Raw genomic sequence first — 27136 nt, 5'->3', positions numbered from 1 at the left:
ACTTGTTCTTATATGAGCTTGAACAGGTTCACTAAAGGATTTCAGCGATTTCCCACTGACTGTGCGCACACTGAAGGAATAGTGCCGCCCAGGATGGAGTTTCTGAATGATACGTCCTTTTGATTTCACGGTGTTGTACGGGTTAAAAACAACAACTCTCGCATCTTTTGGAGTCCACCGCAGCTCAAAGTCATCATAATCCGTCCAGTCTGGAGGACCGAGCCACGTGATGACAAGTGAAGTGTTTGTAACATCAGCGAAAGACACTGATCCTGGAGGCTTCGGGGCTTTGAGAGAATTGGAGATTATCAATAAAAGTTACACCAAAATATTAAGCAAACTATTACAAACTTATCGCCTTCAATGTTCATTGTGGATCTTTATATAAAGTATACACTTTCAATGACTGCTTATGTGCTTATCTCCAACGGGGTACGGTAACATAGTGGTTATGTTATTGGACTAGTAATCCAGAGGCCTGGACTAATGATCCAGAGATGTGAGTTTAAATCCCACCATGGCAGCTGGGGAATTATAAATTCAGTTAATTAAATAAATCTGGAATAAAAAGCTAGTGTCAGTAATGGTGACCATGAAACTATCGGATTATCGTAAAAACCCATCTGGTTCACTAATGTCCTTTAGGGAAGGAAATCTGCTGTCCTTACCCGGTCTGGCCTATATGTGACTCCAGACCCACAGCAATGTGGTTGACTCTTAACTGCCCTCTGAAATGGCAGCTCACCACCACCTTCTCAAGGGCAATAAATGCTGGCTTTGCCAGTGACGCCCACATCCCAGGAACAAATGAAAAAAAACTTTGTCCTATCGGGGTCATTTCTCAGGCTGCAACAAAGATTTATTAGGCAACTACCAGCATTTATATAGCGGTTGAGAAAATCCACAGGCTGCAGCCACTGGCCCGAACCCTGCTGAGGTTTGCAGGGTCAAGGCATGGGGTTGGATGAAGTAAACCTTCGGCAGTGTGGGCCACATAGTTGAGGGATAGCTAACATAGAGCTGATTTTGTAAAGACACTTTAAACTTCGTTAAGTTTAACTTCTGTCTGTGCAGAAGCTTGTCAAAGCTGATCATAGTAATGAATACCAAGGAGCTTGAACATTTTGGAGATTAGTCACATCAGAGTGTTTCTAAGCACAAAAGTAAAGGTTATGGCTCACAAAGTTATCAAATAAATTATATCAAATTCCTAGCTCGTTATTTTTTTTAAGAACTGCTTTTTATCTCCGCAGTGACTTGGTTATTAAGAGCAGTCCAGACCTATTTTAAAACTCTGTGCAAGTTCTGCAATGGATTAAAGTCTTCCTTGTTAATTAACTTTCTGAATACAATAGTTTTTTTTTCCCATTTAACTGACAATTAACCCATTTTCTTCTCTGAGAATCAAAAGACACTCTTCTACCTGAGGCTGTGATGTGACATCTGTTTTTTTGGGCTCATAATTGAAAAAGAATAACTCTTTCCTTTCAAATATTTAAACGACGACAGATTTTTGCTTTTTGTAATTTGTTCCAAACTGAACTGAACTGCTTTCTGTAAACAGAGGCTGCTTACTCAATGCAGTGTCACTTTGGAAGGGAAACTCTTTGCTCAGAATGATGGCAGTTAGCACTGTTTCAACTCCATGGAGCTGGATCTTGCCAGCCCTGGGGTGGCGGGTTTGGAGGTGGGACTGCCGGGAAAATGGCAGAATCTGGGGGCGGGTGCCCATCCCGCCCCCAACCCGCCTCCGTGCCATCCTCCCAGGAGGCGGGTAGCTGACCCGCGCCGGGTCCCATCTCCTGGAGGCGGGAAGGGGATTACAGCCACTTAACTGCCTGTTAACAGGTAGTTAACAGGCATTTAAGAGGATTATCCCCATTTTTCCACCAGAGGCGCGGGCTTCCCGACATCGGGAAACCATGCCAGGGTCACCGAGGTGAGCAGTGGGTCTGCGGGGGTCGGAGGGGTCCAAAAGTGCGCTGTGAAGGTAAGTGTTGGGTGCAAGTGTGGAGAGGTAAGTGTGTGAGGTGAGTAAAAAGTGATAGAAAATGTTTACTTACCTTTGTTTCTTCCTGCAGGCTTCAACAGTTGGGGAACGGAGAGTCTCGCATCTCACCGGCAGAGATGACAGGTGGCTGCTGCATTCTCCGATCTGATTTCTGCTCACTAAAGAGGTTTGATGAGTCTTGAATACAAGGACTCATCAAACAACAGAGAATGTCAGTGTTTGACAGCTTCACAGAGCTGTCAAACGATGACAATTCATCTGTCAAAAATTTGTGACAGATGAAACGTCATACGCTGACCTTCTCTGTAACCGGCTTCCCCTTAATTGGCCTGCTAAGCCCGGTCAATCAAAGGAAAATAGCGTGGGTTGGCCATAAGTCGATGGAGGCGGGACTAAAACCCGACAAGCAGCAGTCCCACCTCCAACGCGTCCCCATTGGCAAAATCGCCCCCATTAATGAATTAGTTTTGAGAAAAGGTGCTGTGTCAAAACAAGGGTGATGGAATTTAATTCAAATCAAATTTTGAAAAGAATTTGACCCCCAATGTAAACAGTGGACAGCAGTACTTCACAAATCCTTAGGACGCTAATAAAAATCAGTATTCCGATGAATATCTTAATCGCTCTTGCAATGAATTTGCGTACCCTCCTTGCTGAGTAAGCACTACCAGGTTTTGGGTGGCTCGGTAGATGAAGTACTTTGTGATTATAGACTGCTTTGTGCCAGCTGGGAGGCAAAATAGGCAGAACTTGCCGTTCCTTTCAGAAGTGCACCTCCTTTTTACTGGCAGTTTTTCTTCTCTTTCCTGAAAGATTTAACTTCCTGCTCAGGTACAGTTCCATGGATACTAGCAACACTCTGGTACTTTACCCAAGTGTGGGCCACGGTCCATGTGTGAGCCGTAAGACTGAGCTTCAGCAGCCTATTCAACTGCTCAGCCCAACTCTGTCCTTGCATAATGTCCACACACACTTCCAGAAGGGGACTCAAAACAGCAATCAGGGGAAAGGACCTAGTCGATTATCTCCTCTCTACACCAAGGGGATTAAGATTAATCATGGAGCTCCTACTGCTGCACCAGGCTGAGATCAGCTAACTCAAGACAGACCAAGGATTGACCTGGGACCTTCTTGGACTATGTGGCTGTGCTAATTACTACCACAGGAGCCACATCTTTTTTTTTTCCAAATTGAGAAATCTAGGTACAGGGCCAAGAAATTCAGTGCCAAACATTACCAAGGTTAAAAAGACCAGATACATCCAGAAATAGTGATTAGCTGATGTCAAGTTTATACTGACAGGAGAGTTAAAACCATGTAACATACAATACATTACTCTATTGCTTAACTGGAGCGGTGCTTAACCTGGCCTGCCCTTTTAAGGCCACAGAGTCTTATTGCTGTAACCATCCTGAGGCCAGTTACATGTTACAGGAAACTCTCGTTTAAGCGGCACCTAAATATCTGGAATTTTCTATTAACCGACAAAATTCATACTCCGAAAACAACACCTCAATAACCGGAAATGTTGCCGAGTCCGAGTCTCTCGCGGTGACCGAGTTCTCCAAACTGCCACTACTCGGCTTCTTGGCGCTGTTGGAAGTCCGAACACCTCAATAACAGGGGTCTGACTCTCCCGCGCTGCTGGGAGACCCAATTACTGTATACTGCACATTTCTTGATTTTTTTTAATTTTTGTTTGTTAAAAATAGCCTCGGTAGATAACCCTCTCCGTCATCCGGAATTTTTAATCAACCGGCAACACGCCGGTCCCGTCGGTGCCAGATACCAAAGAATTTCCTGTAATCGCTATTGGTGAGGGAAGTTTGCAGATTAGCAAGCGCTTTCACGCTCCAGGTCAGAAGAAACCAGCATGAAACAACTACCTTTCTTTCTTAAGCATGCTATTGAAACTTTGAATTGTGACTGCAATGGCTCCTGTCCATTTATAAATATTGATACATACACAATGGAGATACTGGGGGTCATTTTAACCTTCGGCGTCGGCAAAAAATGGGCAATAATGAATCGGCCGCCTGTTTTCCATTGGAAAATCAGGCAAGGTGTAAAAGAGATTGAGCCAATAGATAGACAACCTCCTCTGGCACCTTCCCCTTTTGGGTGAAAATGCCTTCGAATGATGTAGTAAAGTGCAATCACAGACTACACTGTTTATTCATGATACCATCTGAGCTACCATTCATTAGGGTTACGCTGGCTAACAGATAGTTAAAATTTCTCCATACATTAAAAGTGAAAATGTCAATCAGTCTTTACCTGTTCTGCCTTCTGCAGCAGCTTTATTGCTCAACTCTCCACTTTGTGTCACTATCACCATGTGATAAATCCTACCAGGGATCAAGTCCTGAAAATAGCATTCCTTCAAGTCTTTCTTTCCAAATTTATTGCTTTGCACAGTGCCATTAGGATTATAAAGTGATATGTTGTAGGAATCAAACTCTCCCACGGCCGAGGTCCATGTGAACAACAGGCTGTCAGTCTGGTTAATGTTCATCCACTGCAGACGGGTAACCTGAGCTGGAACTAAACAGACAAAATTAGATTTGGATGATTTAATAAGGCTGAAGAACATAAACAAAGATTTGTAAAGGTCTTACCATATATATCAATGACTTAGGTGAAGGAATAGAGAGTTGTATATCCAACTTTGCAGATGATACTAAGTTAGAATTAGGAGGTCCAGTAAGTTTTGTCGATGGGAGCAGGAAGTTACAAAAGGGCAGATTAAGTGAGTGGGAAGAGCTGTGGCAAATGGAGTTCAAAGTGTGATGTCAGGCACTTTGGATCCAAGAAAGACAAATCGGAATATTTTCTTAATGGTGAGAGACCAGGAACTGTGGAACAGCGAAGAGATTTGGATGTCCAGGTAAATCACTAAAATCTAGTACAAAAATAATCAAAAAGGCTAATGGAATGTTGGCCTTTATCTCAAAGGGGCTGGAATTCAGGGGGGTGCAAGATGGTACAGTTGTATACAGCCCTGGTCAGACCCCATCTGCAGTACTGCATTCCCAGTTTTGGGCATCGCACCTCAGGAAGGATACACTGACCTTGGAGGGGGTGATGCGCAGATTCACCAGATTGACACCAGAGTTTAAAGGGCTAAATTACGAGGATAGGTTGCATAAACCTGACTTGTGTTCCCTCGAGTTTAGAAGTTCGAGGAGGTGATCTAATCGAGGTGTTTAAAATGATAAAGGGATTTGATAGGGTAGGTGCTGAGAAACTGCTTCCTCTGGTGGGGGAATCCAGCAACAAGGGGGAACAATCTTAAAGTACAGGGAGGCCATTCAGGAGTGAATCAAGAAGCAATTTTTCGCACAAAGGTTAGTGGAAATCTGGAGCTCTCTCACCTCCAAAAGACTGTGGATGCTGGGACAATTGAAATTTTCAAGACGGAGATCAATAGATTTTTGTTAGGTAAGGGTGTCTATAAATATTAATTACTTCAGTAGTTGTGGTCTTGATAATCTATTTCATTTCACAGGTTATGATTATGCAGGTTCATAAGAATCACCGAGACAGGTATGGCTATGGCCGTACTATTTTTTTGGCTAAATAGGAGTCTGCCCTATCTTTTGAAAAAGTTCCCCTCTGTGCGAAAGGAAAACATATTTACCACGTGTGCGGTCATGGCTGCCAAGCAGGTTTAAGAAAAACTGAAAAGTTATGAAACAGAAAAGCAAGAGAAAAGGTTTTGCAGAGAAATTGGGAAAAGCAGGAGTTAATTTTTAAAATTGGAAAGAGGCCAAAATTGAATTCAAATTTAAAATTTGTCAATGAGGATTTGGACATCACAGTGATAAAGAGAAAGAGAAATAAAAGCAGGGCGGGATAAACATTTTAAGTAGGAAATAAAGACAAAAAGAAAAGGAAATACAGCTAAGGAAGAAATACTCAATATTTGGAGAGAAGGGGAGAGATAGTTCAGGAAGACAATCCCAAGTCATGGGCCTACCGCTTCTGAAAGGCTTCTTAGGGGCCTCATAGCAGAAATAGTTGGGACATAAATTAGCACAACATCCCATACATATTTTAAAATGGCAAACCCTGTAAATTAAGCATCTTTATCAAAACTATTTTGGTGACATTCAGCAATACTTAATTTTATAAATATGAAGTTGAATAAATCCTTTACATATCTGAAACATTGTAGAGTGTTTGTGGAGCCTGGAGTCTGCTTTTTAATGGGATATTTGTTCCTGTAAAAGGTACTTTATGGTCCTTTGTATTCATGCATATAATGACAAACATTTCAGTGTAAGGAATCATTGGATAGAAGATGTTCTGTGTTCTATTTGTAGCAAAATTGTAAACGTATTTTTTATAAATGCATTTACATAAAGGAAATCTCCCCCACTAATAATCGAAAATGTCATTTGATAACACTGCATTCCTAGCTCATGGAAGGAGAGATAAGCCAGGGGTCCTACTCCTGATTGTTATCTAGTGATCACTGCTGCAAAGTACTTGCTGGTGGATATCGGGGGAGGACAGGGTTGGGCCCAGCTGTGATGCCTTCCATAGTTAAACAGCCAACTACTCACAGCCAAATAAACTCACTACCTGAGGCGAGATATCAGTTGGCACCCAACGAAGCGTAGTCCGCAATGAGTTGACACCGTCAGTAAAGAATGGGACTCTATTGGAGTATGTGGGGGTGGTGGGTGAGGAAACTAATTATTTTTTTAAGTGATAATGAAAAAGGTACAACAACAACAAAAGTTCTGATTGAAATGAATTGGCGGAAATGATTCCATTGATTATGCTGCTTTACCTGTCCTTCCAAAAACAGAGGATTCGTTTGTTAAGTCCCCGCTGTGAGTGACTATAACAAGCTTATACATTTTGCCTGGCGTCAGGTTCTGGAAGGAGCACTCTTCAAGGTTCTGGATGCCAGATTTCCTGTCATGAAGTGTCTTGTCTGAATTGTAGAGGAATATTTCATACGAGTCACATTCTCCCTCTGCTTTGGTCCAGCTGAATGATAGAATCTCTGTGCTGTTCCCCTGCAACAGGAGATCTGTGACTGCAGCTGGAACTGAACGGGCAAGCATAATGAGTAGATTCAGGACAGAAATATGCAGAACTTTACGAGAACAGTTATGCATCACCAAAATCATCTTTGCATTGTGATAATACAATGAATCCCTATACATAAACTTGGATTTGTTGGAATAAAGGTCCATTTTACGAATGATTTGATTGTAATGGCCCAGATTTTGCAGTCAGAGGCAGACGAGCGGCGCTTGCCATTCATTACACTTACACTCGCCAACAGGCTTTCTGTGGGCTTTCGTACTGGAACTGGCGGTGATTAGAAATCCAAAACAGCGCAGCGCCCTCTACAGGGGAACTGCGACTTATGTGAACAGGACAAGCAACTGTGTGTCTCCTTAACCAGTCAGATTGAAGAATCCTTACTGAGACGCGCAGAGTCTGAACCAGGAAGCGTAAGATAGAATATTTAATTCAATGCCCCAAGTCATGTACAGAAAGCAAAATAAAAAGAGGGAAAGAAAGATGGAATTAAGAGAGAGAAAAGAGACAGAAAGAAAAAGTCAAACAAAAAGTTATTTAAATTTTTTAATCTTTTTAAATCGCCAACAATAATTAAAATCTGAAGGAATGAGACTCCACATTTGTAAAAATTAATTTTCAGTGCCAGAGAGGTTGCTTGGCTTATCACGTTGTTAAAAATTCACTTACACTTGAATGGACAAGGCCCACCTTTTTCTGATGTGTTTGGTGGGTAACTATCACATAAGTACCCTTACTTCCACGTGTTTAAATGCCGAGGGCTGGATTTTGCCAATGGGGAGCTTTTGGAGGCGGGACTCCCACTTGTCGGGTTTTAGTCCCGCCTCCATCGATTTCTGGCCAACCCACGCTATTTTTCCACCCAGCTTCATCAAACCTCTTTCTTTTGCAGAAATTAGATGGTTGTTGCATTGGAGAATGCAGCAGCCATCTGTCATCTCTGCCGTGGAGATGCGAGACTCTCCGCATCCCCAACGATTGAAGCCTGCAGGAAGAAACAAAGGTAAGTAAACTTTTTCTAACACTTTCCACTTACCTCACATACTCACCTCACCACCCTTGCACCCATCACTTACCTGCACAGCGCACTTTTGCACCCCTCTGACCCCCGCAGACCCACTGCTCACCTCGGTGACCCTGGCGGGGTTCGCAGCCTTCGGGAAGCCTGCACTTGTGTGGTTAAAATGGGGATAATCCTCTTATCTGCAGTTAAGCGGCTGTAATCCCCTTCCCGCCTCCAAGGAGACAGGACGGGCCCGGGTCAGCTACCCGCCTCCTGGCATGATGGCACGGAGGCGGGTTGAGGGCGGGATGGGCACCCGCCCCAGATTCTGCCATTTTCCCGGCAGGCCCGCCTCCATACCTGCCTCCCCAGGGCTGGCAAGATCGCGCCCCGAGTCTCTCGGCGGGATACTGTTATAGAGATAGGAACAGGAGTAGGCCATTCGGCCCTTCGAGCCTGCTCCGCCATTCAATGAGATCATGGCTTCAGAAGGCACAGGGCAACTCGGACAGCAACTTCCCGATTTCCGCGTTTAACTGCGCATGTGCGGTTGCCGAAAGTTGCTGTCCGATTTATACTTTAATAACGGCGAACGCCGATAACCTCACCGTAATTTTTAACCGCAAAATCCGGGTCATTAGCTTTTTCTTGGATTTCAGCAGAATATTTTCAGTGCCAAAGTGAATTAATTCAAAAATATATTTCTTAATTCATTAAATGATTGTAAATATATTTCAAAATATATTAATTTTCAAATTAAGAACTTGTGTGTGAAATTTCTATCACAAAATGTATAAATTCAGAAATCAATTACTAATTAGATTAGAGCAATAGCATTGACTTTACTTTAGGTGGTTACTTCCTCACTAAACAATTTTCAGTTTAACATGACAGTTATAATTCAAGATGTTTTAATTCAACATCATGTTTTAAATTTAAAATCACGCTTTCAGAATAGAAACATAGAAGATAGGAGCAGGAGTAGGCCATTCGGCCCCTCGAGCCTGCTCCGCCATTTAATGAGATCATGGCTGATCATCCAAACTCAGTACCCTGTCCCTGCCTTCTCCCCATATCCCTTCATCCCTTTAGCCTTAAGAAATATATTTAACTCCTTCTTGAATATATTTAATGAATTGGCCTCAACTGCCTTCTGTGGTAGAGAATTCCACAGGTTCACCACTCTCTGGGTGAAGAAATTCCTCCTTATCCCTGTCCTAAATGGCTTACCCCTTATCCTTAGACTGGGACCCCTGGTTCTGGACTCCCCCGCCATCGGGAACATCCTTCCTGCATCCAATCTGTCTAGTCCTGTTAGAATTTTATAAGTTTCAATGAGATCCCCTCTCATTCTTCTAAACTCCAGCAAATATAAGCCCAATCGACCCAATCTCTCCTCATACGTCATTCCTGCCATCCCAGGTATCAGTCTGGTGAATCTTCGCTGCACTCCCTCCATGGCAAGAACATCCTTCCTCAGATAACATTTTGCCTTTAATTTTACACCATATTTTCAACTTAGACCCAACTTTCTGTTGTAAGGGGTTAATGCTTGGGCGATAATTTTCTGGTCTACAGGTAAGACCACTCACTGATCACTGCTGCATTGAAATATCAGCCTAAACTATATGCTCAAATGCTGGAGTGGGGCCTGACCCCATAATCTAACTCAGAGGTAGGGGTGCTGCCACCGAGCCAAGGCTGATGCCTAAAGCTCAGTTCCATCATGAAATAACAACTGAAAATGCTGGAAACACTCAGCAGGTCAGGCAGCATCCGTGGAGAGAGAGAAAAACAGTTAACGTTTCAGCTCGATGACCCTTCATTGGAAACTGGATAAAGTTGGAGATGCAACAGATTTTTAAGCAAGTGCAGGGGCAGGGAAAGCAGGGAGGGGAGGAAAGAAGAAAAGGGAAGGTCTGTGATAGGGTGGAAGGCAGGAGAGATTAAATGACAAAAGGGATGATGGTGCAAGGCAAAAGGAGATGGTAGCGGGACAAGTTAAGAAACAAAAGATGACTCTAGATGAGGTGTAAATGGCAATGGCAGAATCATCAACAGCTGCCATGTGAGTGAAAATAAATAAATAAGTAAAAATTAGGGGTCGAGGTTCTGGTCTGAGATTGTTCCAATATGAATCTTTGGAATTCTCTTCCCCAGAGTGGGGACTGGGTCATTGAATATATTTAAGGTGGTGATAGACAGATTTTTGAACAATAAGGGAGTCAAGGGTTATGGGGAGCGGGCAGGGAAGTGGAGTCGAGGCCAAGATCAGATCAGCCATGATCTTATTGAATGGCGGAGCAGTCTCGAGGGGCCGAATGACCTACTCCTGCTCCTACATGGTCTTATCATGTTTCTTTTCATTTTCTTTTTCCGCTTCCTTGTTGAATGAGTCTAGTTTACCCTCATGTCTTTTAGATGCCCATTCTCCTGGAACCTGTTTCATGCCTGGAGCACGTTTACTGAACACATGGCCAAGAGGTTACTGAATACTATAGATTTATAGCTCAGAAAGCACTAATACGCCTTAGCTTCCTGCAGAGGTTTTTCAGGTCATACAGGGCCCATGCTGAGTCTATGATCTACTTGGCTGTCAAAGTTGAGCCTAGAAGGATAACATAATTTTTAAAGGAATTTAAAAAAAAATGTCTTTGTAATAGGCAAATATGGGTCATATTCTTTGCACACATATCATGGTAAGGGGCTGGGTAAATAGGAAATGTCCTATCTAGTCCTGGTGCAATTGAACTGATCTTATTTGAATTAAATTTCTGCATTGACCCAGTTATGTGAAAACCTCTATTTTTCCAGGAGCTTTTAAGTTACCGTTCACTTTCAGAAAACTAGTTTGCACTCGATACTCCCTTTATAGACAATAGCCCTTTTCATTTTCTTCCAGACTAATAAAGTGCAGTCTGGACTGACAATGCGAATCTGTGAAGATCAGCAGCTGCCAATTACTGCTTGCTTGCCCGATCCAACATTATCATGGACGGTGTTCAAGAAACCATGTGGATTTTTTTCTCATGGGCCTGATAAATGTGAAAAGCACTGTGTGTAGGTTTAACTTTCCAAACGTACTCCAAAAGTTTTAAAGTGTTGTATTCCCTCGCTTCAACCTCTGCAATTATTTTTGCAAACCCAATAAAAGTGAGTCAAGTAGCTTTTAATACTAAAGTAAAGCTCACTTAACTGCTGCTGAATAATAAAAATGAGCTGTGCCAGTGTGAAATATTTATTGCTTTAATTTCCTTTCGTGCACCTTCACTGGCACAGTGACTGCATTCAGGACATAGGGAACGCAGATGCGAGCGAGAAAGCTTTCTTACTGTGCTCATTTTAATTCATAGCAGACTTTGGTATGGAAGCTGGTTTCGAAGCAGCCCCAGCACACCGCCGTGCCATGTGATTAGAAATGTTTACGTCCTCCCCATCTCAGCTATTTTGCTTAAACAGTAAGCTGTGTTGCCGCCAGACGATTGCAGGCTGAAATCTGGAGGATGCCGCTAGATTTAATGCCACCTAAATGCATATAAATGCACTGGCCACACGCCGAAATATTTTCAAGCCTATTTGCAGGCAGTGACCCAGTTATGTCTTCTAGGTTACTCAGTTTGGACTTGATGTGTCAAAGACTCAAGCTAAATTTCTATAAAGAATAGGCAGGGATTTGGGCTGTGGAATCCAGGAATTAATTTGCTGGCTCATTAGGCAAACTGCTTTATAAGTTGTACATCACTATAACATTTTTCCTAAAAAAAAGATAACTTTCGGCATCAAGCATCTGCTTTACCTGTTCTTCCTTCACGGTCTGTTCCGATGCTGTACAACCCTCCACTTACAGTGAAGATACGAATCTTGTACTTCTTGCCAGGAGTCAGATCATTGAACTTATGACCCCTGCTGGCAGCTGGCACAGACACATTCGAGAGCATTTGAGTCCCTTGTTCAGTGAGGAGCTGCAGAGTGTATCCCTCCGAGACACCAGTGGCTGGCTGCCAAGACACTGCCAAGGTACAGGTGGTATGTTTGTTTTCGACAGATAATTCGGTGACTGAGGCAGGGACTAGGAATACAAGAAAAAAGGTAATCAATTGACTCAGCATGTAATCAAATTGGATATCATATTTGAAAAATGAATAAATATAACATTATTGCCTTATAATAAAATAAATCACTGTGAGACACCACAACTACATTTTACTAAAACAAAAAGAAAATACTGCAGATGCTGGAAATCTGAAATAAAAACAGAAAATGCTGGAAATACTCAGCAGGTCAGGCAGCATCTGTGAAGAGAGAAACAGAGTTAACGTTTCAGGTCGATGACCTTTTATCAGATCCTGGGGGTGGGGGGCGAGAAGCAAAAACTTACCTTTTCTGAGCAGAGTTCAGCAGTAACTTTAAAGGACTGCTGATTAGGCTGATCAACACCTGGAAAATCCGGGACTAGCATGCACTTTGACTGCCTTGCCCATTTCTCCATGAAAGTTACAAATGGTGTCCTACAGCTGGCTGAGGACCCCAATTTGCATATCTAAACAGCCTCCTGCCTGTTTTGGACAGGAGTGCTGGGCACCCATTTAAAGGCCTCCCTGAAAATTAAAATCAGCCAGGCAAATAGGTGGCCAAGGACCCCACCGGATTTTCTACTGCTGGTCCCCCATTTTCCACCTGCTTGGAACTCGCAAGATTTGTTCTGTGGGTTTGATTGCTAGCTTTCCATGTGTCTTTCCCCTTCTCTTTCTTCCGTGCTTTACATCCAGCAGATTGTGCTTTGGGATTTTCTGTAAGGAAGACCCCTTTTTAAGTGGACAGGTCGTTAGCCTGACCAGGAGGACCGGCTTGATGCGATGGGGAGAAGGGGGTTACCACTCACATCAGATGCGAGCACCCCACTGAATGCCAACCCAGGATTGAGAGGTGTGTTGTACCCTGGGGCCCGATAAATTAGGGGAATGAGAGAAATTGAAGCCTTTGTGCTCTTAGAGTGACAGATCTGTTACATATATTAATAATACAATATAAAGAACGAATATACATTAATCACATCTGAGTGATTCTTACCAGTGCGTCCAAATGCTGTTGAATTATTGTGGAAGCTGCCACTGTTTGACTGAACTAATATATGGTACAGTTCTCCCGTCTCTAGACCATAGAAGGCATGCTCGTGCACATGTTTTGGAATAGGGCGGGCGGAGATCTGATGGCCCTTGTGAGATAAGATCACGGTATAGCTGTCCACATCACCTCCTCCAGGAGACCAATTCACCTTCAGGCCCTTGGTCACTCCGTTGTTTGAAACGTGGATGTTTTTAACTGCACTGGGTACTGCAGAAAGATACATTTGTACAGGAAATATTAGTAGCTATATGGTCATGTACTATAGTTGGCTTCTAACTAAAATGTACTTTGTTTTACTATATTTTCTAGGCAAAAAGGACACCTCTGTCTTCAAATTCTATACCCTGTTTTCTAGTCAAATACTTGAGCATATATCATAATATTTTTTGTTGAGTAATAATACGGTCAACTTAAGAAATGTTTGCAAATTATATATATTTGCATTATTTAATATATTTTCAACTTATGGGAGATTAGGTACTTTTAAAGAGATTCTGCATTTTAAAATGTGAAATCGTGCCTGTTTATAGCATGCAGTACAAACTAATCTTTAGCCCACTTTGTAATATAGCAAAATAATAGGAGCCCTTCATTCAGGCACATAGTCCAATGCCACAGGTTTGAGTCCCAAAGGTTACTGCCTGTTTGCATGCGCGCCTAGAGTTGGGCTAATTCTCATCCTACGCAGCAGTGTCACCAAGTTAGGAAACTAATCCTTGGCTATTAGACAGACTCAGTTGGGACAATTCTAACGTAACTTGCCTGGCGCAAAACTGACGGGATCGGGTGGAACGCTGGATTTACACCCCGCCCAATATTACTTCAATAAAATCCGACGGGGTGTAAAACCAGTGCTGCACCCGATCCTGTCAGTTTCCCACCAGGCGTGTTGGTTGAAATTGCCCCAGTGTGTATCCATAATGTACATGCTATAACATAACAGTCAGAGTAACAATTATACAAGGAATAGTTGGGCATGTTTTATGGCTTAGAGATACAATTTCACGTTTGCAAATAATGGTCTGTGCCATTCCTACCTGTACGTCCTTCGATGAAGGCGGCACGCTGCAGGGTCCCAATCCACGTGGAGACTTGGATTTTGTAAAGGCGCCCAGGCGTTAAGGAAGTAAACTGATGCGCGGTGCTGCCGAGTGTTATTGGAAGGAAAACATTCATGTCATTGAAGAGCAGCTGAATCTCGTAGCGGTCCACGTCGCCAGCAGCTGCTTCCCAGGTAACGTTCAGAGTGTCAGTGCTCCTGTCAGCCACGGTTAGAGACCCAACGGCAGCCGGAACTAGTCAGACAGAGTAACATTGGCATCAGACAGTTCGACAACTGTACTACAACAAGCTACACAAAGATACTTCGGGTACATCAAAGGGAGGAGAAATCACTTTGAAATCTGATTCAAAGAAATTCTAGCATAGACAAAAATATTAAGGTCAAACTAGTGAGACCACACCTGGAGTACTGTGTACAGTTCTGGTCTCCACACCTAAGGAAAGTTATACTAGCCTTAGAGGGGGTGCAACGAAGGTTCACTAGATTGATTCCTGGGATGAGAGGGTTGTCCTATGAGGAGAGATTGAGTAGATTTGGCCTATAGTCTCTGGAGTTTAGAAGAATGAGAGGTGATTTCATTGGAACATATAAGATACTGAGGGGGATTGACAGGGTAGATACTGAGAGATTGTTTCCCCTGGCTGGAGAGTCTAGAACTAGGGGGCATAGTCTTAGGATAAGTGGTCGGCCATTTAGGACTGAGATGAGGAGCAATCTCTTCACTCAGAGGGTTGTGAATCTTTGGAGTTCTCTATCCCAGAGGGCTGTGGAGGCTGAATCGCTGAGTATAATTAAGGCTGAGATAGATAGATTTTTGGACACCAAAGGAATCAAGGGATATGGGGATTGGGTGGGAAAGTAGAGATGAGGTCGAAGATCAGCCATGATCTTATTGAATGGCGGAGCAGGCTCAAAGGGCCATATGGTCCACTCCTGCTGCTATTTCTTATCTTCTTAAGTTCTTATGTAGTAAGCAAGAGGGAGGCTAAGCTGGCTAAGGATTCAGTATACTGTGCCATAGTTATCATCAGCAGTTCTCTATATGATAAGCCTACAACCATGACCAAGCTACAAATGAGATGCATAGGGGAAGGCCTTTCACTTCCCTTTCCACTTCACTTCAGGCCATTTTCATGCAACTAGTGGCTGGCTGAAGTGCGCCATTTTCAGGGGCCTGAAAACTGTGGACACTGGTCCATGCTATCAAGCAATAAATGGTGCATGGCAAGGGGGGACGCTAAAGAGGGGAAGAAAATAAAATGTTTAAATGGGTGGAGTAAAATGAAAGCCACAACTGCTTTATTATTACTTTGCAACATTTATGTGGCTTAACATGACACCATTGTTTATTTTAGAAGGAGTTACAGGCTAATCACAGGCAAAACCTTGACTGACTCAGTTCAGTGCTCTATAAGGACATTAGCAGCACAGCTGTTACTCATTTTCTTCAAATTTGTGTAAATGGGGCAAGTACATTTACAAAAATAAAGACAGAGCACAACTCTCAATATGCAGTGGGCAGTCTAAGTATTTTCTTTCCATTGCCGTAGGTTACAAAATAAGTGGATAAGTAAATCATGAATTCAGACAAGGTTAAAAGTGTTGTTTGTGGTTTTCTCACACCTTATTTGCAATATTGCTTTTCGATAAGGGTACAGAAATAGTTTCTTCAAGCTAATGCATTATCCAAAGGCAACTTTCTGCTGACATTTCCTTATAGAAATATTAGACACCAAGGGCTCGAATTTCATTGGGCCGTTGAGGCGGGATTGGAGGCGTGTGGGGGTTAAAATCGTGAAATCGGGGGGCACAAACCCATCCCGCCCCCAACCAGCCTCCATGCCCATTTCCCAGGAGGCGAGTACCCGACCTGTGCTGGGAGCCGCCTCCCCGAGACGGGAAGGGAATTAGTGCCAATTAACTGCCTGTTACCAGGTAGTTAACAGGCAGTTTTTAGCCTAATCCCAATTTTTAACCCTGAAGTGTGGGCTGCCCGACGGCTCCAAACCACACCAAGTTAGCGAGGCGGACCGTCGGGCTGAAGGACTTGGAGAGTTCGAGATGTCCGGTGTTCAGATGAGTGATGGGTGCATGAGTGCAGAGGTAAGTGTGTTTGGTGTGTGTAAAGTGTTTAAATACGTTTTACTTACATTTACTTACTAATGCAGCCTTCCTTCAGGTCTCGGGAGTTCCTCATCTCACCGGCACAGAAAGCAGAATGGCCGCGAGCTGTCAAAAGTTGCAGCATTCAGCTTTCTGTTCCGGGGAGATCTCTAAATCATCCAGAGAGGAAGGAATTAACCTAGAGTACAGATTGTCAGTGTTTGACAGCTTCAAAGAACTGAAAAAATGCTGATATTTCATCTGTCATAAGCTCTTGACAGATGAAATGTCAATCTGTGACGTCACCTGTTGCCAGGTGGCCCTCAACAAGGTCAATCAAGGGAAAATCGAGTGGGTTGGCTACAACTCAATGGAGGTGGGACTACAACCCCAAAAGTGGGAGTCCCGCCTCCTACTCGCCTCCATTGATAAAATCCAGCCCTTTGGGCGCGAAATTCGGTTACGTCCTTTGTTCTTTGCCTTCCCACTTCAAAATTACAATTTGGCTTGATACCAAACACAGAATTAATTTAAACGACCTTATGTCATAACCGCCCAGAAGCAAAGATTTTACTGCCAATGAGATTAACATTTGATTGCATTAAAAGAAGTATTTAATGGCCCTGAATTTGCGGTCGGAGGCTTCCCGCGGGGAAATGCCTCCGATCCGCAAATAAAATGCCCGGGTATCTGGTGGTCCGGGAGGTACGGAGACTCGCGCTCCTGGGCCTCTCCGGGTATCCGCAGGGAAAGGCCCATGTGTCCCAGGGATGCAGGCGGTTCGCAAATGCCCCTGGGATCACGTGGGCCAGCCCAACCAATAAAAGAGAATCCCCATTTATGCTTATTGGGATTCTTTATGTACAGAAACCCAATAATCATGAAAGGGAATACCTCCAAAAATACATCTACACATCAAATTAAAAAAAACTATTTAAAATTAATTACAATGGCATCTAATTAAATATTTAAACAAAAATTGAATTTTTTGAAAAATAAATACATGTTTTAATGGGGCTAAAAATAAACTTACCTTATTGCACAGGGTTTTTAATGTATAAATGATTGATAAAACTCCTACACTGTGAAAAACAGGCCTTACACCTGCTTTTACCAGGCATAAGAATTTCACGGGCATTCGCTGGGCAAATAGCCCAACTCCCTGCCCGGGGATGCCCTTTTCCCAGGGATGTGGAGGGTCTATCACGAAGATTCTTGACAGATCGCAAGTTCTGGGTTTTCGCGCATGCGCTTCGCATGCTTAAACCCGGAACTTGCGCGGCCCTTATGGGCGTGTGTGCAACCGTAGGGGTCGCAAATTACGGCCCATAATTTTTCAAAACTGGAATTTTCTATTTATGGCTGCAGATTTCATGCTTACATGTTCTGCCCGTGGCAAAGTAATGAGTTTCATATTTCCCACTCTTGGTGCTAACAGTGATGCTGTAAAGCCGTCCCGGAATTAAATTGAGGAATATGCATTCTTTTTCAGACTTCGGAACCTCTAAGCTTTTGCTGTAGTTGTAACTGTTCTTGATAGTTGCTATGTAACAGTCAAAATCCCCTGAAGCATCCAACCAAGAGACTTTTAGGTAGTCACTCCTTCCGGAGTTGCTGACTGTGATTCTTTGCACAACCGAGGGTTCTGTATAAATCAGAAGATGTCACAAGGCCAATTAATCAAAATGGTAACAAGTAATTACTGAGCCTGCAAGCTAAATTGATTAAAAATAGTGACATAACTCAATCACACCTTGCGTTACATTAGAACTATGTACGTACAGACGTGAATGTCACATAAATTGTCACTCAAAACATACCCAGACATGGTAACAATTTTAATTTGGGGGGGGGGGGGGGGGTTTACTGACTTTTAATAGTAAATTCACAACTTTATCGTTGTTATTGGTTTTCACCTAAAATTGCCAGGCTGAAGATTTCCCAAAACCTGGCAATGTTTGCAGTACAGGTGCTGAATTTTACAACATACAATTTCCCCCCTGGTTTTTTGTCTGGTAACATTTAATTTTTCTCCATGATTTTCACCTGCTGTTAATTCTTTTTAAATAAAACCTCTTGGAGAAATAAAAATAACAAATGAAAATGAATTTTTTTTTTTACTCTAGGATCATTTATTTTATGGTCAATAAAGCTGTCAACTCAGTTAGTGCCTAATTTCACAGATGAAAGAATTATCCTGCCAGTGGGTATGGTACAGTCAATCTCTTGATTTAGATGCTAGTCGGCAAAAATGTTGCCAAGCTCCTTCAGATAGTCCTAGAACCTACTGGGGCAGATCTTAGTCTCCGTTACGTCCCAGAAAAAGGGTGCAGGGAGGGTGTGACAAAGCATTAAAATGGGCGGATGGATCACTGCTCATTTTGCACACTCACGGGTTTACGGCACTGTGGGAGTACCTTCACCACACGGACTGCAGCGGTTCAAGAAGGCGGCTCACCACCACCTTCTCAAGGGCAACTAGGAATGGGCAATAAATGCTGGTCTTGCCAGTGACGCCCACATCCCATAAACGAATTAAAAAAAAGTACAAACAGTGAGGGACTGATACTAAAATTAAAAGAATGATGGTGCTCGACTCCTCCCCCCCTCCCCCAGGTAAATTGCAAATGTTGTAAAAATGTTTTGCACACAACACACTGGTGGTCATTATTTGAAGTAATAAAAATAATCACATACGTGTCCGCTCCTGTGTAACGGTGTAATTTTCGTACTTCCCACTTCTGGTGGTTACAGTCACATTGTACAGCCTTCCAGGGGTAAGGGAACTGAAGGAAAACTCGGAGCTGGTTTTAGAGACGGCGTGAGACTGGACAACTTTCCCAGCGTGGGACAGAGTCACGAGATAACTATCCACATCCCCAGATGCTGATAGCCAGGAAACCAGAAGGTAATCATTGCGGCCGTGGTTATTCACCATCACACTGGACACACTTGAAGGGACTGAACAATGGCACAACACCATGAAAAATGTTAAAAAATAGCAAATCATGTATCACAAGTTATTACCGGTGCTAACTCATTATTTATGCATAACATATTCACAACAATCTTGTATGATTTTTCTTGTTATTTATACCTGGGGATTCAGAATTTGTATACGTTTTAGAATAAAGAGTAATTTAGTCAATTATAGCCAAATTCATTGCCATGGTTTAAGTGCATTAATTCAGTTTAAGATATTTTATAGAACAAATAAAACAATTTTGCTTGAAACTTCATGCTTTCTATACTTGATCCAGTGAAAATAAATGAGGGGCATTAGTCACGACAGTGGGGTGAATAGCCTGCCAATTTAAGTGGGCTGTTATACCAATGGTTGGACTTGGTCATGTGCAGTGGCACATCTAAACAACTGGCCGAAAATGAATCAAGCGAGGTCCGCACAAACAGGCACCTTGGCTCTTTGGGCAAGGTAAAAGCTCTGAAAATGAGCTGCTGCCTCTCATTTGATTTATTTAAACAGACTACAATCTGGAAATCATTGCGCTTGAAAAGTAAAGGGTTTGTACAGGGATGCTTTATTCTTTGAAGTGGTGTATTTATTTATTTAATATCTCATTTTCCATCAAAGTTTATTAAAATGTATATAATTATGCATCTTTAGCCTTGTTGAGGCAGTCTGTCAGACAGCACTTCCCACAGTATTGCCTGTTGAAGTGACTGGCCACGAACACACCAGCACCACACTCCTCGTAAGGACACTCAACACTGAAGATGATAGATTCTGTCATATTCATCAACCTTAGGTTTGTGTTTAGGTCGGTTCCACTAGCAGCATGTCCTTCTATTGATTGAGCCACCTCAAACCAGCAAAGCAGCTTGCCCCAGTTTGAACTGAAGTGCAACAGTGGCAATATAAACTAAATGGTACAATTTTAAAGGGGCGGCAGGAACAGAGAGACCTGGGGGTGTGCGTACACAAATCTCTGAAGGTGGCAGGACAAGTTGAGAAGGCTGTTAAAAAAGCATACGTTTTCCTTGGCTTTATAAACAGAGGCATCAAGTACAAAAGCAAGGAAGTTATGCTGAACCTTTGTAAAAAAAAAAAAAAACTGGATACACCCCAGCTGGAGTATTGTGTCCAATTCTGGGCACCGCACTTTAGGAAGGATGTCAAGGCCTTGGAGAGGGTGCAGAGAAGATTTACTAGAATGATACTGAGGATGTGGGACTTCAGTTACGTGGAGAGGCTAGAGAAGCTGGGGTTGTTCTCCTTCGAGCAGAGAAGGTTAAGGGGAGATTTAATGGAGGTGTTCAAAATCAGGATGGGTTTTGATTTGAGTAAATAAGGAGAAGCTGTTTTTAGTGGCAGAAGAGTTGGTAGCCAGAGGACACAGATTTAAGGTAATTGGCAAAAAAAGAGGCAACATGAGGAGAATTTTTTTACACAAGTGAGTTATGATAATCTGGAATGCACTGCCTGAAAGGGTGATGGAAGTAGATTCAATAATAACTTTCAAAAGGGAAGTGGATAAATTTGCAGGGCTATGGGGAAAGAGCGGGGCAGTGAGACTAATTGGATAGCTTTACCAAACAGCCGTCACAGGCACGATGGGCTGAATGGCCTCTTTCTGTGTTATATCATTCTCTGATTCGATGAACAGATTTACATCTGTTGCCATTTGCCCTCTGGTGGTGAATTCCGGTAGAAACATTGCAATAACCCTTGTTCAAACATAAGCCTTGTGACAAAACAAAACACGATCAAAAATAATTTTGTGGTCCCTCACTCCTGACAGGAAGCCTCGCCTGTCCAAAGCGCACCACCCACAATTTTCTAATTATTAAACAAATGGTCAGTTCATGACCAAATTTCCAATATGTCCTCCCAGCAGGCCAGGCTTCCCTCTGGAAGCACAGATCCAGTGAATTACCCCCAGTATTTACTTAATCCTCTCTTAAGGAATTAAATTTGTTGGTGCTGGAATCATTTAATATTGCAAACCTACCACCACTTATAATCTAAAAACAGGTTTGATTTCAAGTGGCTGCAGTGTGCACCATCTACAAGATGCACTGCAGCAACTCGCCAAGGGTTCTTCGGCAGCACCTCCCAAACCCGCGACCTCTTCTACCTAGAAGGACAAGGGCAGCAAACGCATGGGAACACCACCACCTCCAAGTACCCCTCCAAGTCACACACCATCCTGACTTAGAAGTATATTGCCATTCCTTCATCGTCGCTGGGTCAAAATCCTGGAACTCCCTCCCTGACAGCACTGTGGGAGTACCTTCACCACATGGACTGCAGCGGTTCAAGGCGACGGCTCACCACCACCTTTTCAAGGGCAGTTAGGGATGGGTAATAAATGCTGGGCCTTGCCAGCGACGCCCACATCCCATAAAAATGAATTAAAAAAAAAGTGGAGTTATACATCTCCTACTCTCAGAGGACTGAAAGTTTCACTGCACCACATCCTGCCCAGTTATGGTCACAGCTGTTGTCAAAAGTAACCCTCGCTGTAGTGACAGACATGATCGGTTCACTACCTTAACCATTACTTCAGCTGGTTTAAAGGGAAAAGCTGTATGAGATTAATTTATTTAGGCACTTTTACAGAAGAAAACATGTTTTTTAAATGTACCCTTTAATTAAAAATAAATGCAAGTGCTAAACAAGTATGTTTAACTACATATTGGGGAAGCTTTCCACAGCACACAAGGTGCAGCAAAGTCATATATGTGTTCTTTCTAAGTGTGTTTATGATGTCGCTGCACCAACATGTGGAGGAAATCTATCCCCTATCCCTTAAAGCAGAATTCTTCTTTTCCCCCAATTGTCTCCCTTCTGAGTGGCTGGTGTGTCGGTGAGCAGAATATTTCAACATGGGCACATCACAGCTGTGGCTTCACCCATGGGCCATGTGGAAGCTACGCAGCAGGGGAAGGAACACTTTGGAGCAGGAACCAAGGCTGATTTTTCCCCTTGCTAATCAAGACCAACAGTAGCATCTCCACCACCACTCTGGCTCAAATCAGCACAGACTGAGGAGCAACTGGTACAATTTTAAAGGGGGTGCAGGAACAGAGAGACCTGGGGGTGTAGGTACATAAATCTTTGAAGGTGGCAGGGCAGGTTGAGAAGGCTGTTAAGAACGCATATGGGATCCTTGGCTTTATTAATAGAGGAATCAAGTATAAAAGCAAGGAATTTATGCTAAATCTTTATAAAACACTGGTTAGGCCTCAGCTGGAGTATTGTGTTCAATTCTGGGCACCATGCTTAGGAAGGATGTCAAGGCCTTGGAGAAGGTGAAGAAGAGATTGACTAGAATGGTACCAGGGAGGAGGGACTTCAGTTATGTGGAGAGACTGGAGAAGCTGGGGTTGTTCTCCTTAGAGCAGAGAAAGATAAGAGGAGATTTGATAGAGGTGTTCAAACTCATGAATGGCTTTGATAGAGTAAATAAGGAGAAAGGGTTTCCTGTGGCAGAAGGGTCGGTAACCAGAGGACACAGATTGAAGGTCCTTGGCAAAAGAACCAGAGGCGACATGAAGAAGCATTTTTTTTTTTACGCAGCGAGTTGTTGTGATCTGGAATGCACTGCCTGAAAGGGTGATGGAAGCAGATTCAATAGTAACACTCAAAAGGGAATTGGATAAATACTTGAAGGGAAAGAAATTACCGGGGAGAGCAGGGAGTGGGATTAATTGGATAGCTCTACCAAAGAGCCAGCACAGGCACGATGGGCCGAATGGCCTCCTTCTGTGTTATATCATTCTATGATTCTGTGAAACCTGGAACCTTCCTGGCCCATGTGGCTCAGCTCCGCACTGGGCAGTGCATTTAACAATTAGGCCACGGGGGGTGGGGGGGGGGGGGGGGGAGCAAGCAGCTATCTTCACTCCTGGGTTATGGTTCTTTGCTTACCTGTTCTTTCTTCAGCTAATGATTGCCTTGAGGGGATCCCTCCACTGACAGTAGTAACAACCATTGAGTATGACCCGCCAGGTTTCAGGGAATGAAACAGATACTGATTGGTTTCACTCGAAACACTTTCATTCTTTATTACAATGTTTTCGTGAATGAGGTGGATTTGGTAACTATCGATGTCCCCGATGGCTCTGGTCCAGCTGGTGTGTAAGCTGTTGGTCGTTGCCTGGTTTGTCACGTGGAGGTTAGACACCTGAGCTGGCACTGGAACAAAGAAGAACAAAACAATGTTGCAAAAATAAACTGAAAGCAGCACTGCCCTTGTTTATTTTTATCACTTTGCAGATCTTAAAAACTCTTCTGAGGTGATTATAAAATTGAAATCGATTACAAAGAAAACATAAATAATTTAAAAAAGAGCAGCCTGCCCTAATCACAGGGATTTTATAGGAGATAAAACCGAGTGTTTAGATCACATTGGTGAAAACGTTGCACTTACAATTATTTCACTGGCAGCCTGCTGATGTGTCCAGATCGCGGCAGTTCATAACTTGCAAAAGTAGTTTTGTAGGTTATGAAAATCTGTGTGAAGGAGTGACAATAAGAAAAAGAAAGGCTTGCATTTATATAGCGCCTTTCATGACCCCAGGATGTCCTACAGTGCTTTACAGCCAATGAAGAACTTTTGATGTGTAGTCACTGTTGTAATGTAGGAAACGCGGCAGCCAATTTGCGCACAGCAAGCTCCCACAAACAGCAATGTGATAATGACCAGATAATCCGTTTTAGTGATGTTGCACGAGGGATAAATATTGGCCAGGACACCGGGAAAAATTCCCCTGCTCTTCTTCGAAGTAGAGCAGTAAAATATAACAAGCAGCTGTCAATTATCTTTTATATCACAGTTACATTTTCAAAACTGACACCATTCACATCAATGTCAAGGGACAATGATACAGCACTAATTCCACTTTACCTGTCCTTCCTTCTACTGAAGCAGATTTGTTTAAATCGCCGCTGATGGTGGTTACAGTAACTGTGTACTTCCGCCCAGGCACCAGTGCAGAAAAAGTGCACTCTTTGGCATCTTTTGCTAGACTTTTATTCATCACTGTTCTTTCTGTATCCTTTAACGATATAAGATACCTGTCCAGTTCAGCCACAGGGGTTGCCCACAAGACACTGAGTGTGGATTCATCTGTGTGTTTTATTCGCAGATGAAGGACTGCCTCAGGCGCTGTTCAGTAAAAGTGAGAAGAAAAGTTTAATTACTGTGGATCACACTTGCACTGTAATTAAAAACAAACTAGACCACACTGTGTTATTTGAAGCGACCAAGGGTTGTACAATAAATTAAAAAAGACGCTGCTTTGGGGACTATTTTCATTTTAAATTCTATTTTCAACATATTCAGATGCACACCGTGCCATACTGTTGACTGAATGAAATTTGTGTGCTTTAATTACTGTAACAATATGAAACCTGCTTAGGTTTTCTGGATCTTTGCCTTTGCTGCGAAGTTATCTTTTTGGGCTCAAGATGTTTGGATTCCTTCCTTGTTTGAGGCTGTGATGGGAATGAACTTCTCTGTGTGATGGCTCTAGTTGTCCAGTGTATAGCATCAATCTATCTATAATTTATTGCAGATGTCTTAAATTATAGTAAACCTCAGCGCGGCTAGTTTAGGAAACATCAGACTTGTGCAGCAGGAAAGGAGTGGTTTTCTGAAGTTGGCATGAAGCCATATTTTTGGGAATAACATGAAGTAAGCCTTGCCCGATGTCCTAATCTACTGCTCCCAATCTAAGAATGCTGGATACTGACACTATGTGCAAAAAGTTCCATTTTTAGCATTCACTTCCCTCCCAAAAATTATCCCTGAAAAAAACTTGAAAGGCAACAATAGTTTTGTCCTGTTTCTGGATTTTTTGACTATTTTTCCCCACAGTTGGGAAAAAGCCACTTTTAATACTGAATTTTTTAAAGTACTGTGTATTGTCATGAGTTTTAAAATGAGGCACCTAGATCAAAGGTGGAGAAAATGCTAATTGGAAGTTGCTTTTCTCAGAGACTAAACTATAAACTATTTGTTAGTTTTGTTTGGGTCTTCAGAAAGGTACCTCTCACCATTGTGTTGGAAAAGCCTTTGATCTCTCTTGGCCTGAGAGAGGGATAGGCTTTTTGACATAGAGTGACAGCCTTTTAAGAACAGAACACAGACACCAAGGAAGGCAGTCAAGATTTCAGAAACAGCTCACTGCGCAGGCAAAGTCTGCAAAAGACATGGGACTGCTGGGAAAGTGGGACTACAGGGAGAATGGCTCTGTCCTGGGCTGTAGGTCAGGATGCAGAAGGATTATTCTGTTTTAAGATGACCCACTGAAGTGAGGTTAGCACTGCATATTTTTTATTTTTTATTATTACATAAATATAAGTTGTACCAATTGAACTGTTGCTCGGTGTGCGTCAACTTACTGAGGAATAAAGTGGCTTGATGGTTTGAACTAAACTTTACCCCCTCTACTGTTAACTCAGTCTGCTGTAAGAGAGATTAAAGAGTTGTGCATGCAAAAGACACACATATCTGGTCCAGGTCACAAGAGGACACTATTGCTATATCCCCAGGTTATGCTATTGTACCAGTAGGTATAAGGCAGTGTGAGTCAACTCCCATAAAAGTAAGATGCTCAGGCCACTTAAGACAGCGAATGATACCATTGAACCCAAGGAGGTATCTTATGACCCAAATTCGCAACCAGTATCGAACCACAACACTGTGGCTCTGGCATCACACTGCGAGATACTAATACACAAACACTTAACCCATTTGTCTGAAACTCCTTTCTAAACTATTTTACTTTAAATAGGTTAATAGTTCTATAAAAATAGAGAGAGAAATTTAAGATGAGTGTTTTACGTTAGTACAGTGGAATAATTTTAGGGTGGGTTACTTTCATCAGATAAACCACAACTACAACAACAACAACTTGTATTTATATAGTGCCTTTAACATAGTAGAACATCCCAAGGTGCTTCACAGGTGTGTTATAAGACACAAATTTGACACCGAGCCACATAAGAAGAAATTAGGGCAGATGACCAAAAGCTTGGTGAAAGCGTAGGTTTTAAGGAACGTCTTAAAGGAGGCAAGAGAGGTAGAGAGACGGAGATGTTTAGGGAGGGAATTCCAGAGCTTAGGGCCTAGGCAACTGACGGCATGTCCACCAATGGTTGAGCGATTATAATCAGGGATGCTCAAGAGGGTAGAATTAGAGATAAGTACAATGTTATTACATAATTAGATATTATATATAAATCCACAAGTGTTGTATTGAGAAAGCACCAAAAGGGATGCTATATCATTACCACACAAGATGGGAGATTTCAACTATCTCCAAATAAACTGTCAAGAAGAGGTAGGGAAAGGAGAAAAGGGAATTGAGTTTTTACAGAGTATTCAGGACTCCTTTCTTATCCAGTACGTAAGAATCCCAACAAGAGAGGAATCACTACTGGATCTAGTAATGGGAAATGAACCAGAGCAGATAAGAGAACTAAGCATAGGGGAACACCTAGGCAATAGCGATCATAACATAATAAGGTTTAAAAATAATGATTGAGAAAGAAGTAGGTAAGTCAAAGACCAAAGTAATAGATTGGAAAAGATATTTTAAGGGGATGAGAATGGAACTAGGGAAGGTAAACTGGATAAAAGTTTGACAGGCAAAGGGATAGAACAGCAGTGGAAAATATTTAAAATGGTGATTAATAGAGTTCAGGAGAAATATATTCTACTAAAAAACAAAAACAAACTAGCCAATAATGAAACACCATGGATGAATAAAGAGATGAGGGTAAAATTGAAACTACAAA

The 27136-nt window shown here is 42.5% G+C and overlaps 1 protein-coding gene across 3 annotated transcripts in view; it reads right to left on the bottom strand.

Moving 5' to 3' along the window:
• The window catches only part of ptprb (protein tyrosine phosphatase receptor type b), a 121908-nt gene that overhangs the window by 39078 nt on the left and 55694 nt on the right, over nucleotides 1-27136 (bottom strand). For all 3 annotated transcript variants that reach the window (XM_086009343.1, XM_086009341.1, XM_086009342.1), the window contains 10 exons: nucleotides 24240-24500; nucleotides 23261-23527; nucleotides 19066-19329; nucleotides 17750-18013; nucleotides 14240-14497; nucleotides 13146-13409; nucleotides 11872-12144; nucleotides 6810-7073; nucleotides 4289-4555; nucleotides 3-287 (listed from right to left, as the gene is read on the bottom strand). In XM_086009343.1, the coding sequence (XP_085865469.1) occupies nucleotides 3-287; nucleotides 4289-4555; nucleotides 6810-7073; nucleotides 11872-12144; nucleotides 13146-13409; nucleotides 14240-14497; nucleotides 17750-18013; nucleotides 19066-19329; nucleotides 23261-23527; nucleotides 24240-24500 (2667 nt within the window). The remainder of the gene's footprint in view (nucleotides 1-2; nucleotides 288-4288; nucleotides 4556-6809; nucleotides 7074-11871; nucleotides 12145-13145; nucleotides 13410-14239; nucleotides 14498-17749; nucleotides 18014-19065; nucleotides 19330-23260; nucleotides 23528-24239; nucleotides 24501-27136) is intronic.

Source organism: Somniosus microcephalus, chromosome 16, assembly GCF_052327205.1.
Source record: "Somniosus microcephalus isolate GS21.2 chromosome 16, FLI_Smic_1.0, whole genome shotgun sequence".
NCBI lineage: Eukaryota > Metazoa > Chordata > Chondrichthyes > Squaliformes > Somniosidae > Somniosus > Somniosus microcephalus.
Note: the sequence above shows the minus strand (reverse complement) of the source record. Positions and strands in the feature narration are given on the sequence as shown.